This window comes from Heteronotia binoei, chromosome 9 (genome assembly GCF_032191835.1).
Source record: "Heteronotia binoei isolate CCM8104 ecotype False Entrance Well chromosome 9, APGP_CSIRO_Hbin_v1, whole genome shotgun sequence".
NCBI classification, from domain to species: domain Eukaryota; kingdom Metazoa; phylum Chordata; class Lepidosauria; order Squamata; family Gekkonidae; genus Heteronotia; species Heteronotia binoei.
Genome location: NC_083231.1, coordinates 93,117,308 through 93,134,455, shown reverse-complemented (window position 1 = coordinate 93,134,455; position 17,148 = coordinate 93,117,308). Strand labels below are relative to the sequence as shown.

Genomic DNA, 17,148 nt, shown 5'->3' with positions numbered 1-17,148 from the left:
CTGGTTTTTAGCGGTTTCTGTTTGCTGCATTAAACACCGATCTTTGCTGCAACCCCAGGGCAGATAGTGGGAAATCAGAAGGACGCCGTGCTGAGAAGACAAATGTGAGAGTGGCATAAGGTTAGTGAGAAATCAGTCTAGGTTTTGTATTTTGTGTGCATACCATATTACTTACTTTGGGACAACAAAGCTTATTTTGGCCAGTTCAGTGTGAGTTATATATGGGTATAGCTGAATAGCCTTCAAACATTGCAGCCATGTTTAACTGCCAGCAGTGAGGTACTCCTGGCAGAAGCAGGGACTCATAATGTAAGCAGAATCCATCCACGCAGTTAAACTGTCAGTGATCAGCTGGAAAGAATCCATCAACAGAAGACTGTGAGGGAAGGCTAAGGAGGAGGGAGGAATAGAAGATGTTACAGAAGAAGGCATTAGGTGCTCCACTAGGAGGGTATCAGATGCCACAAGAGATTTAAGCTTCTGAAGCAAAAGATGTGTTAGTAGCAGAATGTCTTCAAATGTGGGTTGCAGCTGAAAGAGTAGAATGGAAGTTGTAGCTTGTTTTTCTCTCTTTGGGGTGCATATTTCTGGTCCCAAAACCTGTCCAGAACAACAAGGGCTGATGTGCGTGGCTGTAGGAGGACTGACAAATGGAGAAAGGGGTTCATCACTCTTTTATTGTCCTGTGGTTCTCTTCAGCAGGCAATACTGAGGCAGTTGCTAGTTCATAGTCAGACTGACTGCGACAAAGGCCCACCAGGCATTTTCCCTCCACAGTCCTCACAGAATCCCCTCTTTTTGACAAAGGGAGCTTTGACTCTCAAAAGCTTATACCTCCCCAAATCTTGTTGTTATCTAAGGTGCTGCTGAACTTGAATCTTGCCCTGTTTCTGGCTATAAATGTTAACATTTTATATATGAGTGTTAGTTGAAATTTTGTTAAGCATCAATGACTGTTAAATATAGTCAAGTCGGTGAAGAATTCACTGAATCAGACGCTGTCTTGAACTGATGCCCCAGAGACTGGTTGCTGTTGGGCCTTTAAAACAACAAGATGCAGCGAATACTGAAAGAGAGAAAAAAAAGATGGACGTATTTCCAAAAGGATCCTCAACAAAAGCCCTATATATTTTGAGACACATTCATGACTGTTTACAAGTTCACATCTCTTATTAGATATACAAGGTTGTAGGTGACCAGGGGTATGTCTTTGGTTAAAGTCTTGTCTGCTACCCTCAATGCATGGAAACAGAAGATAAATCTTTTCCTCTTGGGCTCTTCCAAAGAAACAGCAGATTCTTTTGGCTTAGAAAATTAACAGTGAAATGTGGGTTCATTACCTTTTACCTGCACGTAGCAGCTCAAAGCCTTCAGCAATTTTTTCAAAGGGCAACGTGTGACTTATTAATGCATCTGGGTTACATCTCTTGTTCATGTAATCAGAAACCAGTTTGGGGAGAGCTTCTTTTAACTTCCAACCTTGGTGAAAAAACAAAAGAGCTCAGTTCCTATGTTCCACTTGTTTGTTTTCTTTCTTTTTCCTTTTTTTGAGGGAAGACATTGTTGAATATGACCAACAAACAGCAAAAACAATGGGTTAGATCCTGTGCAAAATTTCCAATTGGACTAGAGCTCTTGTGCAACTGGAAATGCAAGGAAAAGACCACAGGCAAAAACGTCATGATGCGATGTCACCTGAGTCGAAAATGATTGGTGCTTGCACAGGGGACTACCTTTACCTTTTTAGCCACTTGTTACTTCGTGCATCCCCACATGCATTTTCTCTTGCTCAAGCCTTTGTGCAACCAATTTCTTGGTATTATAACTGGAGTTGCCAGGTCTCTCCAGCCAACAGCGGAGGATAAGGGTAAGGTTGCCAGATCCTGATTGGAAAACTCCTGGAGATTTGGGGATGAAAGCTGGGGATAGGGCCGGATTAAACCCTGTGGAGCCCCCTAGGCAGTTGAAATCTTGGGGGGGCCCTCGCAAATTATCTCAAGAGTTGGAGCACCCACCCCACTGCCCGTTGCCCCCGCTGCAGCCTGCAGACACTGGTGGCTGAAAAGGCTAATGCAATAGTGGGCTGTATCAACAGAAGTATAGTGTCCAGATCACATGAAGTGATGATATTGCTTTCCTCTGCTCTGGTAAGACCTACCTGGAGTATTGTGTTCAGTTTTGGGCACCGCATTTTAAGAAGGATATAGACAAACTGGAAAGGTCCAGAGGAGGGCAACGAAGATGGTGAGGGGTCTGGAGACCAAGTCCTATAAAGAAAGGTTGAAGGAGCTGGACATGTTTAGCCTGGAGAGGAGGCGGCTAAGAGGTGATAGGATCACCAGCTTCAAGTACTTGAAGGGCTGTCATATAGAGGATGGTGCGGAATTGTTTTCTGTGGCCCCAGAAGTTAGGACCAGAACCAATAGGTTGAAATTAAATCAAAAGAGTTTCTGGCTCAACATTTGGAAGATCTTCTCGGCAGAGCAGTTCCTCAGTAGAACAGGCTTCCTCGGGAGGTGGTGGGCTCTCCTTCCTTGGAGGTTTTTAAACAGAAGCTGGTTGGCCATTTGACAGCAATGTGGATCCTGTGAATTTAAGGGGAGGTCCCTTCCAACTTTATGACTCTATGGCTGGTAAGGACTGGGAAAGTTATTTTAAAATTTACCATATGCTACATATATGAGAATATCCTTACATTTCATGTTGAGGATGAATAGTTAGCACATAGTGACTAACACAGAACAGAATTCACAATATCTGGCATGCACTGGAAAGTAAGTGTGGATGAGGGAGCATCAACCATTTTGTGACTCTTTAACTACCCTGCTTGCAACTGCAAGTAGAAATAACCTTCAACAGATATGCATCCTATTTAAAGGTAAGCATGCATACATATTCTATAGGAAGGAGGTGCTCTAAAACGCACTGAGCATTGGTTCTCATATTGGTATGGGTCACATCTGCCCCATTTCTTGTAAAAGATGCCTCATATTCAGGTGAGAGTATTTTATGTACTACAGCAGAGGTGGCCAACGGTAGCTCTCCAGATGTTTGCCTACAACTCCCATCAGCCCCAGCCATTGGCCATGCTGGCTGGGGCTGATGGGAGTTGTAGGCAAAAAAACGTCTGGAGAGCTACCATTGGGCACCCCTGTACTACAGGGTTCTTTCTATTTGTATTTTAAAACATTTATATCCTACCTTTCCTCCTAAGGCAATCAGTAACATATTTCTAAAGACATCTTACATAAAACCTGTCAGGTGTCAAAACACACAAAAACCCCCCCTTCATTTAAAATGTTCACAGAAACAAAACAATTTTGTCCTTCTGAAGACCAACAGCAATGTGATCTTTATTAGCTCCACAGAGAGCTTATTCCACAGAAGTGGAGCCAGTACAGAAAAAGCTCATGAGCATCTGGTTGCCAGCTCTGTCACTCTCAGGGAAGGCAACACTAACCAATATTGATCTTAGAAGCACACTGATGGCATGTGAATTCACAGAGACCGATATCTTTCAGACTTTTAACATGGTCTACTAATGACTATAAAGCAGGGGTGGCCAAACTTGCTTAACATAAGAACCACATAGGATAAATGTCATATGTTTGAGAGGAAGAAGAAGACTGCAGATTTATACCCCACCCTTCTCTCTGAATCAGAGGCTCAGAGCAGCTTACAATCTCCTATATCTTCTCCCCCCACAACAGACACCCTGTGGGGCTCTTTGGTGTTGGTTGGTGGCTCCCAAACTGAACTGTTCATGACCATCCCTACTTGGTCCCTTGAGGTGATCTGCTTCACCTTTCCATAATGATAGGGTGGGTTCTACTTTCCAAACACAAGCATGACTTTTACCATGGCAGTGTGATAGAGAGTTGGACTAGGATCTAGGAGACCCAGGTTTAAGTCCCTACTCTACCATTAACCTTCCTGGCTTGTGTCAGTCAAATGAAGCAGATTTTCTCTTTCAGGCATCAAAATTTCCCTCAGCCTAACCTCCCTCAAAGTATTGCTGTGAGGAAAAAATGGAGGAGAATAGACAGTGTCCTAAGCTTCTTAGAGGAAAGGTGAGATTTTTTTTAAAAAGTACATCCTGTTTCAGTTAATGTGACAGACATCATATGAGATGACCCATTTTAAGTAATCCCCACCTCCAAGGATGGACCCTATCAATTTCCTCCCTGTGAGGATCAGCCTGGGATCGAAAGCAAGCTGTGACTCTGAAGGAGGCTCCCCTACCAGCACGCAGGTTCCAGAATCCAAGCGGGAAGAGGCAAGAGCAGCTACCTGTTGGACACACAACAACATAAGAAACACAAATGATGATGCTGCCTTCCACACAGATTTTCACTGCAGTTTTGGCATAGTACAGGATTTATTAAATCCCCATCCTTGCATCTCTTGCTGCTGTCCCTGCCTCTCCGTAATATCAGTGAGGAAGTCCTTATGTGCCAATGATCGTGCAGCTCCCCTTTGCCTCTTCACAGCTGAGCTGAGATTAAAGAGACTCTGCAGCGCAACCATGAATGGGAAGAGGGGAGAAGCCTGTTAAAGGGTTGTGGGGGGAGTGGAAAGCTGAACTCAGATCTGCCATTTTGAAGGTGGAACTTAGCCTTGCCCACTTCCTGGATTGGCTGTGGGAAAGGAATCCACACAAACACTCCACCTGCAGTTACCTCACACTTCCCTTTTTGAGCCACAGCAAAGGACATCTTTCTTTGCTTCGGCTTAAAGGAGAAAGCTCTAAGCAGGGCTTCTTTTTTAGCAGGAATGCACAGGAACGCAGTTCCAGCTGGCTTGGTATCAGGGGGCGTGGCCCAATATGCAAATGAGTTCCTGCTGGACTTTTCCTACAAAAAAGCCCTCGCTCTAAGGGTCATGCTCAGAAAGAGCATGACATCATATGGAATCTCCCAGAAATTATTGGAGGAGGGGTATACAATGTAAAATGAGGGAGGGGGGGACCCACAATATGGAAACAGCACTTCACCAGGCAACAGCCTCAAGTGACAATTTGTACATGCATGTATTATATACACATCTAAAACTTATGCATCTCCAAGTGATGGTGGGGGGAGGAAATGCCAAAATTTCAGATACTACTCAGGAATGTGGAAAGAGGACATAAAAGTAATTAATCTATCATCTTTTTGAAGATTCTAGGTAATATCAGATGCTACTTCTGAGCTATAAAATGAGCATAGGAGATAACAGAAAGGAGGAATCACTCACCTCTGTGTCAATATGCCCAATCGCCTCAAAGGAATAGTCCACACCAAGACCGGTCATCTCCACAAGCACCTTCTCAATGGGTTTGTTGAAATCATTAGGAGAGATGCAGTCAGTGGCTCCTAACTCTTTCGCTATAGCAAATTTTTCTTTGTTGATGTCGATCCCAATAATCCTGGAGGCTCCAGCTGTTTTGCAGCCCATGATAATAGAAAGACCAATACCTCCCAAACCGAAGATGGCACAGGTGGAACCAGGCTCAACCTGACAAAGGATATTAAGAAGAGCCCTGGGTTTGGGATCTGCAGGACACCTTTTCTCTACCTATTATTTGGAACAATTTTTTTAGACTGTCTCCTAGCCAAAATTCAAATGCATGAGAAATAGATGAAGTTATAGAGAATTATATAACCCCCCCACCCCCCCAAAAAAGCAGCAGAGATTTTTTTAAGCCAGCAAACATAGAAATTAACCAAGATAGAATAAACACTCATTATCACCAGGCAGCCAAGATTTTAAAAAGTACAGAGATCAAAAGCCAGCAAACATAGAAACTGAGATATGGAATAAGCACTAATTATCATCAGGGATAATTTAAAAAAGTGTTCCTTGTATGCCTAAAAGTCTAAAGTGGTACCAGGCAAACTGCGCAGAATGAGTTCCCTTAGCGAGTTGTCACTAAGGTTGCCAGATCCCCCTGGCCACCACTGGTTGCCAGATCTGCTTGGGAGATTTTGGGGAGGAGTCTGGGGAGGCCAGGGACCTCAGTAGGGTACAATGCCATACAGTCCACCCTCCAAAGCATCCATTTTCTCCAAGGAAACTGATCTCTGTAGTCTGGAGATGAGCTGGAGTTCTGGGGGATTCCTAGGTCCCACATGGAGGCTGACTTTCCTAGGTGTCACCACAGAAAAGGCCTCATCTCCTGTGGCCACCCACTCATTTGCATATTAGGCCACATCCCCTGATGTCACCATTGTTTCACAAAGTAGGAACTTATTTGAATATTAGGTCACACCCCGATGCCAAGCCACCCGGAACTGCATTCCTGTGCATTCCTACTCAAAAAAAGTGTTGGTGATCACAAGCTTCACTTAGACTGAATGTTAAGAAACACACTACCCGCCCCCCCTCCAAATAAGCTGCTTTCATCATCCATTGTTTCCAAATGACTAAAGTCAAACCAGAGAATCTCTGCAGTAGAAACTGAGGGCGGCATTTTTGCAAGCCCAGCAGAACCCAGTGCCATTGTGGCAATGCCAGCTGATGTCAAGCACAGAATTGCAATCCGGGGTGGGGGGGTGGGGTGGGGTGAGAGCCCAGCAGAACCAGTGCAATGTACAGTGCCCAGCAAACCCAGCGCCTTCGGTTCATAATATAACAGAGGTTTGCTACTATATTACTCCCTTTTTTGTATTTTTATGTGTATGTGTGTGTACCTGGAAGTAATGGCAATCTCTGGTGATTGACCCCTACTGGGGGCATAGAGTGTATTCAAAAAGATGACTGAATAAAGTCTTCCTCTGCCTCCTGGCTCTGGTATTCCAAGGAGGTCTCCCATCCAAGTACTTGCCAGAGTTGATCTTCCTTAGCTTCTGAGGTCTAATGAGATCAGGAATGCCTCAGCTATCTAAATCAGGATGCTACTATACTGCTCTTAAATACATTCTGTCACCAAGCAGGACAGGGATGAGAAGGTCTTGAGATCAAGCAGTGAAAAAAAGGGTGGGAACATGGAAAAATTAGGTAAAATAAGACAGAAATGAATGAGAAACATATGGAAAGGAGGGAGAGAAATTAAGAGAGGGAAAGGTTTTATCTTGCTGCAACACCCTAACTACTGCTTAGCAAGATTTGGCTAAGCTGGGTTAAAGGAAAGGAAGAGAGAAAGGCTATTGGACAAAATGACCTGCAGGCTGGTAATTAATGTAGCAGTTATCAGCATGCTGGCTTGGTTGTACAGTTTGTTAAGCGGGGATCATTTTGTAGAAAAATAGGTGGTGGAGCTCATCCAGGGATTGTTATGCAGCTGCACCTACTATTCAATGGACAGGGAGGTGGGACTCTCAGAAGGAGGAGGTGGAACTCTCAGAAAGGTGCAGGAGCTGTGCTCCTGTGAGCTCCCACTGAATCTGAGGCTTGCTGTTAAGCAAGTTTGCTTTAGTCTTGGAGAAAGGGAATGCAAGTTTATCCTAGAGTGCTTTTTGCTATGCTGCGACTTCCCTGTGCCCCTAGTGGCTGCATCCAGAACTGCACTTTAATATTTATTTTTATTTTATTAAAATAAATATTAAAAGGAAAGAGCTGGACTCAGAATGATATTGGCTTCAAGGGCCCCCTTGCAGGGCCTTCCTCAAGCCCCTATCCAACCCTTGGTACTCCACTGAGAAGAACTGCTAGAAAGCTGAATCTAGTGGCATCAAGAGAGTGGTCTCAGCTCTGCTTGCATCCAGAGGTATCAGGACAAGTCTGAAGGGTGATTCCTGACTGTACAATTTCTCCAGCAGGGAAGAAAGAAGACTTTACTTTACCTGTCTGGGAAGCACACACATTCAAGGATCCTACCTTGGCCGAATTGATGGCAGCACCATAGCCAGTAGAAAACCCACAGCCAAACAGGCAGACTTTCTCCAGAGGAGCGGCGTTATCGATCTTCACAATGGAAGCCTCTGGCATAACTGTGTATTCAGAGAAGGTGCTTGTCCACAGGAAGTGGTACACTTGCTTCCCTTTGCAGGTAAATCGGCTTGTTTTGTCCGGCATCAGATTCTGAGGTTGACTGAAGCTGTTTGAAGAGACCCACACAGCATCTGTATCATAACCTGAACTAGCTGTTGCATCTTATTAGTAAGCCCAAATGAATAATAGAGGATTCAAACTGACTTACTGGATTTTGAGGCAACAATTTGTTTTAGGATTCAGACAGGAGGCACATTCTCCACACTGGGGAAGACATAAAGGAATGACTTTGTCACCTTGCAAGTGGAAAATAATAGTTTTAGGTTAAAACTTGCCTAAATGAAGCACTTAAAAACATTATTTTGAACAAAACAATCCCTGCTGAATTAATTCCAGTCTGCTAATTTAATGGCTTTAAAGCGACATGACTGCATTTTCAGTTTTGTATCCATTCATTCAGGTGGAGCACAAATCTTTTCATCTTTTCAGTTTTAACTTATGTGAACGTAAGTCATACTTAAATCAGCAGAGATAAGAGCAGAAGGAGATGAAAGAGAAATGGTCCAGCACAAGTTCACTACTAAATAGCAGAAAGCAGTCATATAAGAATCATTAAAACAATAATTAAACTGTAGCCTTTTAAAAATACTAAAGTAGCTCTGCACATGTAGAAGTGTCTTTCCCCAACACTGTTCAACCCCTGTGCTTCCCAAGTGAGGGGAAAGGCTTCTCTCTTGTCTTCTCCCTCTGCCTTCTCTCTGTCTCCTTGCATGGGATACAGCAGCTCAGATCCGAGAGAAAGATTGCCAAGGTAGGGTTCCCCAATTGCTTCCCAAGGAGTAGATTTGAATTTAGTGCCCCATTACCCCATGTTTTCCTAATCAACTTTTTCCATTATTCCCCCCCCCCCCTTTGGATCTGAACTTGCAGTTTTCCAATGAGGAATTCCTGATTTTGGGTTTCCTCCCCTTCCCGCCCTTTTGTGTTGTCTGTGTCATGTATTCACCTCCTCCCTCACCAACCCCTCTCAGGTTGTCCTCTGAACAATCTGCTAATTTTTAAAAGTGTAATGATATAGCATTGGGACAAAACAGGCAGTGAGGTTTCATGTAGCCTTCTCCATGCATCCATGAAGTTCCTTTTATTTCGTTTTTTTTGAGGGGGGGGGAGCTAGGTTTTGACACCACACACTTGTGTTGTTTCCTCATTCTTCCTTGTCTTCCTTTATAGCTCCTGGTGTGTTTTCTTTTTTATGATATTATGATGTTATAACATCACTACATATGCAAAGCAAGAGGTTCCATTGCTGAGGAAGTACATGAGGACATATTTAGTGTTCTTCTTCATTACTGAATAACACTGCTATGAATTGATTTATCCAGTTCAATGATCGCAGATAAAATACTATTTTCATTACAATTTTGTGGGAATCTTCACCAGCCATTTCCTTAGTTGGCAACTGAGGAGAAGAGGACCTCTGAAATGCTAGCAACCATGGTGTTCCCCATGATACATTGGGATGGTCAAATCCAAATTCAAGGGAAAAAAATTCCCTGAAATAAATGCCTTTTTGTGGAAGGGTTCCAGCAAAGTTGGGGATTCAACCCACCAGGAAACAGTGGCAACACTGTGAGGAAAAAGTCAGACAAAGAAGGAGATATTGGATTTATGTCCCACCCTATACTCAGAATCTCAGAGTGGTCACAATCTCCTTTACCTTCCCCACCTACACACACACAACAGACACCCTGTGAGGTAGGCGGGGCTGAGAGAGCTCTCAGAAGCTGCCCTTTCAAGGACAACTCCTAAGAGAGCTATGGCTGACCCAAGGCGATTCCAGCAGCTGCAAGTGGAGGAGTTGGAAATCAAACCTGTCTCAGGTTCTGTTTGTTTACTGCTCGCAGAATTTCATCCTTACCTGGCTTGACACACGTGACTTCTGGTCCGACACTTTCAACAATACCGGCTGCTTCATGGCCCACAATCACTGGGTAGTTGATGTTTGGAAAAATACCTGCTGTTACATGGTCATCTGTCCGACAGATCCCAGTGGCCACTATCTATGTGGAAATAAGTGCAATAAGTATGTTCACCTGGAACATACATTTACAAGCAGCCAGTCCTGAAAAACACAACTGAGGAATAGTGTGACCCTCCATCACGCAGATAACCTCTGGAAAAATAGCCAGTCACATGGAGGATCACCCAGTCATATGATTTCCCCCACCCATTAAGGGTGCCATAGAGTTTTTATCCAAATGCTAGAGTGCCCCCATACTATGTGCCTGGTGCGATGATGTCAATTGGTGCTTGTTCGGCACCAATGGAGCTTTTTCGGGGTGGGATCCCTCCACCAGCCAGCTCTGTGCCAGTGGGTTGAGGGCCTCCAAAACTGGGGGATCCCCCCAGTGGCCAGCTCCATGCCAGTGGGTTGTATGCTCCAAAACCAGGGGAACGCCCACCCCCAGGGGTAGGCTGGGAACCCTAATAGAAAATATGGATATTATTTATATTTTCCAAACCCCACCCCCTTCTTGATACTCCTACCAAGTTGTCAGAGGTTCATTCACTACAATAAACACTGAGACTTATGTTTGCCAAATCCAGGTTGGAAAATTCCTGTAGATTGGGGGGGGGGGACCTTGGTGTGATATAATGCCATGGATTCCACCCTCCAAATCAGCTGTTTTGTCCAGGAGAACTGATCTTCATCACCTAGAGATCACGTGTAAATCCAGATCTCCGGTCCCCACCTGGGAGTTCCTATCAGAATAATAAAAAGGGTCCCCCAACTATGTTGAATAAGAATGCTTACCTTCACTCGAATTTCATGTGTTCTTGGTGGTGCCACCTCTACCTCTTCAACAGAAGGTGTTTGGCCAGCTTTCCAGATGACTGCAGCTCTGCATTTAATAACCTGTAAAAATGTACATCATCAGAACAGGCAATAGGAGAAATTCCATGATGTCCTTCAGAACAGTGTAATGGCTCCAAGCAACCAAGATGGTGAAAATCCAATGTAAGAAATAATAAAGATGATGATAATGATTGTGAAAACCAAGAAACAAATTTTTTTTGAGGATTTTAGTATTTCTGGAAAAAGGCCCTCCACGCACACACACACACATACAAATCTATTATAACTCTATCTGGTTCTCCCACAGTTCAGGACTGGGACAAACAGTAAAAACATCCAATCTGCATTTAACAGGTTTTGGGGAGGAAAGTACAGAGGGAAGAAATCAGAAAATGCATTTAAAATGCATTTTAATGAAGATTTTAATACTTCCAGAAAGGGGTCCTCTTAAATAAATTTTAAGTCAGTCTCTGTGCTTGACCAGTACATTCTTGTACTGTGTTGGGCAGGCATTTAGTGCACTTAGGATGTGTTCACATTAGAGATGTATCAAACAATGAAAGAAATATGCCTGGGTGCTCATATTACATAGAAAGGTTTGTGCAACTCAGTCAGTCTTTATAAGTACCCATAGGTCATTCAGAAGCAAAGGAAAACAGATTAGACAAATATAAAAGTGATTAACTACATAAAATCTCTCTGTACCTCACTTGTTTTAAGATACCTACAATGTAAAGGTTAGAATCTGAGTAAATTATGCACTGAACATTATCTCAACTCATATTTTCATTGCAGAGCATAGAAACTTCACAGTATCAGCAGTTTTTTGGGTCAACCCCTGCCACTGGACTCAAACTTTGTTCTGCATTAGACCAACATGACTGCTCACCTGGATCTGCCAATAATATTATTAGTTTTCTGCTTTGAGTGCATTTTCTTATCAACCAAGAGAGGTTCAAGTGCAACTCATGATTAATAGGAGCTGTTTTTCTCTGACGGTTCATTTTGCAAAATCATTCACCAGGGACTCATTTGATGAAGACTTTAACCTTAGCTTATGCAAATCAACCTTGTTATACAATTAACAATGATTGCAATTAACAGGGCAGATTTGGACAGTCCCTGGGCAAAATGGCATCCCATAACACTATTGCACATGCCCATGCCGAGTCATGTGCACCACAGGTGCAACAGCCTCCCTCCCTCCTGGAGGACGGAGCAGAGCATGACTGGCAGCTCCTTTGTGTTCTTGAAGTCCCCCTGGAAGGGGCACAGGAGAACTGTGCTCAGCTCCCACTCATCCAGAAACCACAAATTGCCTTTGAGCTCTTACAATGCCTCCCATTTTTAGGAAGGGAGTCAAGCACAGCCCTTCAAGCCTGATTGGTAATGCTGAGTCTTAAAACAGGGCACAAGAGCCTCAGCATCCCCTTTACCACTTACGGTGCCATTCTAAACAGAACTATCCCTTTCTAAGTCAAGAGCTCACAAGGGTGTACCTTACACATGTGACTTAGGATGCCACTGTTACCCTGCTGCCAAAAGATCTCACAGGTCCTACTTGAGTAACTTCAAAGGGCATCCAAAACAGACCCCTGAGATACAGTGTAGCAATGTTTAGCTTTTATAGCATGCTCTGGGAGTGTTCAATAGACATGCATTAACCTCAGAAGTCCACCCCTGTGATGTAGGCCACTATTACTGCATTCTGCAGATGGAGGCTGAGAGAACAAGCAGATGTGTAACCTTGTTAGTTTGTGGGCGAGGCAAGATTTGAACTAGGGATTCCTTATTCTAAAGCTTGCCCACTTAGCCACTATGTTACATCAGCAACTTCAAAAAATATCGATGTGTGACAATCTCACTCCCCTTGTTTTCAAGCAGGCTCATGTTTTGAACCCACAAACTGGGGCTCAGTCTCCACAGTGTCATCTTTGCAGCGCGAAAAGAATTTGCATAAATAAAACCTACAGAATATTTTTTTAGGTAATGGAAAGTTTTAAAGAGTGTATTCTTCTTAGAGCAATCTAAGACATGGACATATAAACACTTTTAGCATGTGCTTTTGCGATTGGTTTAGAGTGAGCTCCAAGAACTGTGTTTCTTACCTTCCCTGCAGTTGCCATGTGTCAGGATTTCTGCCCCAAACTCTTCTGCAAAAGTCTTTGCCTCTTCTCCTTCACTTTGGTTCTAGCACAAACACACAGGTACAAAGATACATAAGCCACTCTTCCCACCCCCCCCAAAGCCACCTGGTACAACACACATAAACTATGATAGGCTAGCTATTGAAGGGGAGGGCCAATTTGCAAATCTGATGAGGCCTGTTATTGCCAAAGGTTGCCTTTCCAGTTATCTGGATTAAGTTCATGTTCTTCTGAACAAACGGGCATCCAAATTTAACCACTATGGACAGGCAGAAGAATAAGTCATTTTTAAAGTCATTCATTCAGTTAACTGTCTTTCTCATTAACAACTTCTATATATTTGGGGAAGAAATTATTCTGATCCAAGCTTTCTAGCTCAGATAATTTAATACTGCATAATCATGCAGTGCCTTTACACAAAGGATATGTTACCCAAAGGGGCAGTCACCATTTAATGAGGGCAACTTGCAAAAGGAGACTGTGTGAGAGGGGGCATCTAAACACATAGGTCCACAGGGATTGTCCCAATGAGAACTCTCAAAATAATCAAGCTGTTGATCAACTGGAAAGGTTTTTATTAGATAAAATGAAAAACAGGATTAAAACAAGGGTGCACATAGCAAATATATACAAGAGCTACCTACAAAAGTCAAGGAGGAAAGGGATGGGTGATATTTACTGGTCTTGAAGAGGTCCATGGAAGCAGCAAGTCAAAGAGGAAATGGCCAGCATGAAGGAAGTGAGAAAGAGGAGAGGTCCCACATGCAATTGGAGGTGTGTGGGTGATCCAAGGACACACATAATGCAGGGTCAGCAATGTTATACATTTATAGATAAAATGTATTCTGAGGCAGGTTGACTCACTGCTAAAGGACAATGAACTGACAGTTCTGTTGAAGGTAGACCTTTGCGGGAGAGGTTTGATGGTTTTACAAGCACTGGGCAGGAAGGGTGATGGGGATGGTAAATGGACTTAAGCATTGCTTGAGCAGCACTTAATCAAGGGTAATGGGTGAAGCAGAAATTGGCCTTGGGCATTGAAGGAATTATTTCTAAGTGTGTCAATAGATCTTGGATGACCTATTATTCTGAGCTATGCATCTTTCCAGGGTGAGGAGGGGAAGTATAGGTAGCCAGTCTCTCTCACTCAAACCTTGAAACTGCTTCCCCAGGCAGCTGTCTGACTGGCATCCATTTTGGTTCACTTTGCCCCAAGCAGTGCCTTGCACTTAAGGTTAGGACAATGTACCAAGGGGTACTTCTGCTGAGCTATAAGATGCTCTTTGTGGGAGGAGGGGTCCAAATGCTAACAGTAGAGACCAAACAGACTTTCCTGAAGCACATAAAAATGGGTGTACTGAAACCTATAAAGTAAGAAATCGAAAAAGAGTTTCCCTAATAAATCCCAGAAGAATAGCTGTTAAGTCCACATCAACATTTTACATAGCTATCGTGTTTGCTTTGGCTACAGCATGTTGCACTGGTGTTTCCTACAGTAGATACATTAAGTGTGTACATAGACATGTGCAATAAACACTCTGGAACATGTATTGGGAAACTGTGATCATGAGTCCCATGTATATGTCCACTGTCCTAGGGTCAGTGCCACAGCTAAACCACCTAAGCAACTGTTTGGTGCAGTGTAATGGGGAAGGGGAGTTCTAAAATCCCACAGCAGGAGTCAGCAACCTTGCACAATTGAAGAGTCAAATTACAAACTTCAGGAAAGGAGATAAGCAAAGAGCCAGCATATGAAAACCCCTTTACGTGACTGAAATATACAATGTAACATTATTGACAGTTAATGTGTATGACACACCCCATCCACTTCCCTCCCTCAGAGACCAAATTTTACCTCAATTTTTCTGTCCCTTCACTGACTGAGCAGCCCTGGTAATGTGTTTTCTTCTCCCCCAAAGTAGTTTTGGCTGTCCTACCCTGTCAGTAAGATATATTTTGGCTATTTGCTCAGGCCAGGAACCTGAGGGAAGGGATAGGATTGCCCTTTGACTAAAACCCTTAAAAATAGCACTTGAGACACTTTTAAAATTTAAAAATAACATGTTTTATTTAACATTGATGGGAGAGGTCAGATGAAGTTGGGGGTTGAAATTATTGAGGTAAAACTAATACAAGCACAGACTTTTGTTCTTATATATCAGGCTAGTGAGAGGTTCTTAAATTATTCACAGATGCTTTCCCAAACACTCTAATTCACCTTATTTGTATAACTGCTAGCTCTTTTTGGTGCCCAGATGTCTGATATCCTCTTCCCAGCACCCAACCCCCTTTTCTTTGGAACACCAGTACTTTTCTTGAGTTTTTGACTGACTTTTAAGGTCTCTACAGGTGGTTTCTAATCACAGCAGCCCAGGGAATTTTATACTCCTCAGAGATAACTCTTCCTGTTTGACCAAGTAAGGAATCCTCTCTCTCAGGGGTGTTAAACTCATTTATTATGAGGGCCAGATTTGACATAAATGAAACCTTGTCGGGCTGTGCCATGTGTAATGTAATGCCAGATAGCACACATATAAACTTTATAAAAGGCACAGACTAACACAATAAAATTCCCACACAGAGCTTCTCTAGAATCTCCAAAACAGTAAGAGACCGGGGGGGGGGGGGGGAGAAAGGGGAGAGAGTGAACCCACAACTGACCCCAAAATCAGGAAAGCCAAAAAACATGGGTCACAGTTATAGTTAATACTTTCCTGCTGGAGGTGGATCTCCCAGCCCTGTGGGCCCTTCCTACCACAGCTCAGCTGGAGATTTTGTTTAAATTTGACAGCAGTCATAAATAATCAACTATCATTAAAAGCAGCACAGAGCAGTTTGTGGACAGGTGATAAAAAACATCAGGTGGGCAGGAAACAGGAATCAATGGGTATTTACAAACAATGGGTTTGCAGATTCACTTAACTGTTGTGGAGATTCCACCTTCCATTTGTGGGTTCAAAGTCCAGGCCTTGCTTTGAGACTCATATATTTATGAAAAGATATTTAATTTAGAATTATATGATTTTTATGAACTCAAGCTTAATTTTCACATACTTACATCCCCCACCTCACAGCCCACCTCAGTGTTTTTGGCTTTACTGATTTGGGGGTTAGTTGTGGATTCACTCTCTCCCCTTTCTCTCCCCCCCTCCCCCTGTCTCTTGCTGTTTTGGAGATTTCAAAGAAGCTATGTGTGAGAATGGTGGAGTTATTTGGGGGGGGGGCATAGTATGTTTTTATTTTATATAAACAATACAAACATCGAGAAAGGTGAGATAAGATAGAAATACCACAGAGTTCCATTTATACATAAACAGCTATAGCTTTATTGCATTTTTTAAAATTGAATTTTGAATTGGGTTGCTACTGTTTTATTGTGAGCTGTCTCTGGATGCAGACATTTTCTAAATCAGGGGTCTACTCACAACCTTGCAGTGCCTATGATGAGTATTGGAAAACTGAGAACAAGTACTGGGCACTATCAGGAAATTACTACCACAGGGCTGACCAACCACAAAGAGCCTGCCATAGGGGCTGGGGTCAATCACAAAATACTGGGAGATTCCAAGTTAAGCATCTGTTTCTGAATAAGCCTTTCCTGCAGGCACAAATGCAATGCCTCTTGGGCTGTTCTGAATCATCTTCCTCTGGAGGAAAGTTGTGATTGGGCATTTTCGCACTGACCTTAATCGGCAGCGACGTCCCTCTTCACCGCGCAGGATCTGCGTGGATTTCGCACCAATTGCTGCGGAGCACCCAGAAGAGCCGCAAAGTCCCATGGCTTTTGCGGCGCAAATGGAAACTGGTTTTTGGCGGTTTCCATTTGCGCCGCAAAAGCCGCGGGACTTTGCGGCTCTTCCAGGTGCTCCGCAGCAATTGGTGCGAAATCCGCGCAGATCCTGCGCGGTGAAGAGGGACGTCGCTGCCGATTAAGGTCAGTGCAAAAACGCTCATTGACTTTTGGGAGGAAGGATGTGAGCACTAAGAAATATATCAGCAGCTTTCACTCTGGGGTTTGTTCTCAATATATCCCAGATGATTTCCACACTCCTTTCTTTCCACAAACTAGGTTTTCAAAAGGTAATAGGGCTACATTATAACAGAATAATTCAGGAAGGTGGGATTATAAATCACACCACCACTATGTATAGGAGGAATTATTAAATTTGCTGCATGTATAACCCTGTTGTAATTTCATTGTTCTGTACTGATGTAATACCATTTTTCTACATT

At 43.3% G+C, this 17,148-nt stretch overlaps 1 protein-coding gene across 3 annotated transcripts in view; it reads right to left on the bottom strand.

Annotated features, from left to right (window-relative positions):
- Positions 1-666: 666 nt before the first annotated feature.
- Positions 667-17,148, bottom strand: part of LOC132577312 (alcohol dehydrogenase 1-like) — a 105,896-nt gene continuing 89,414 nt past the window's right edge. For 2 of the 3 annotated variants that reach the window (XM_060247034.1, XM_060247027.1), the window contains 7 exons: positions 9,830-9,971; positions 8,120-8,207; positions 7,798-8,017; positions 5,236-5,496; positions 4,155-4,290; positions 1,341-1,479; positions 667-1,066 (listed from right to left, as the gene is read on the bottom strand). In XM_060247034.1, coding sequence (XP_060103017.1) covers positions 1,042-1,066; positions 1,341-1,479; positions 4,155-4,290; positions 5,236-5,496; positions 7,798-8,017; positions 8,120-8,207; positions 9,830-9,971 — 1,011 coding nt within the window. In that variant the 3' untranslated portion in view covers positions 667-1,041. Of the gene's footprint in view, positions 1,067-1,340; positions 1,480-4,154; positions 4,291-5,235; positions 5,497-7,797; positions 8,018-8,119; positions 8,208-9,829; positions 9,972-10,726; positions 10,829-12,876; positions 13,002-17,148 lie in introns of those variants that run through there. The other variant, XM_060247031.1, reaches the window with a different exon arrangement.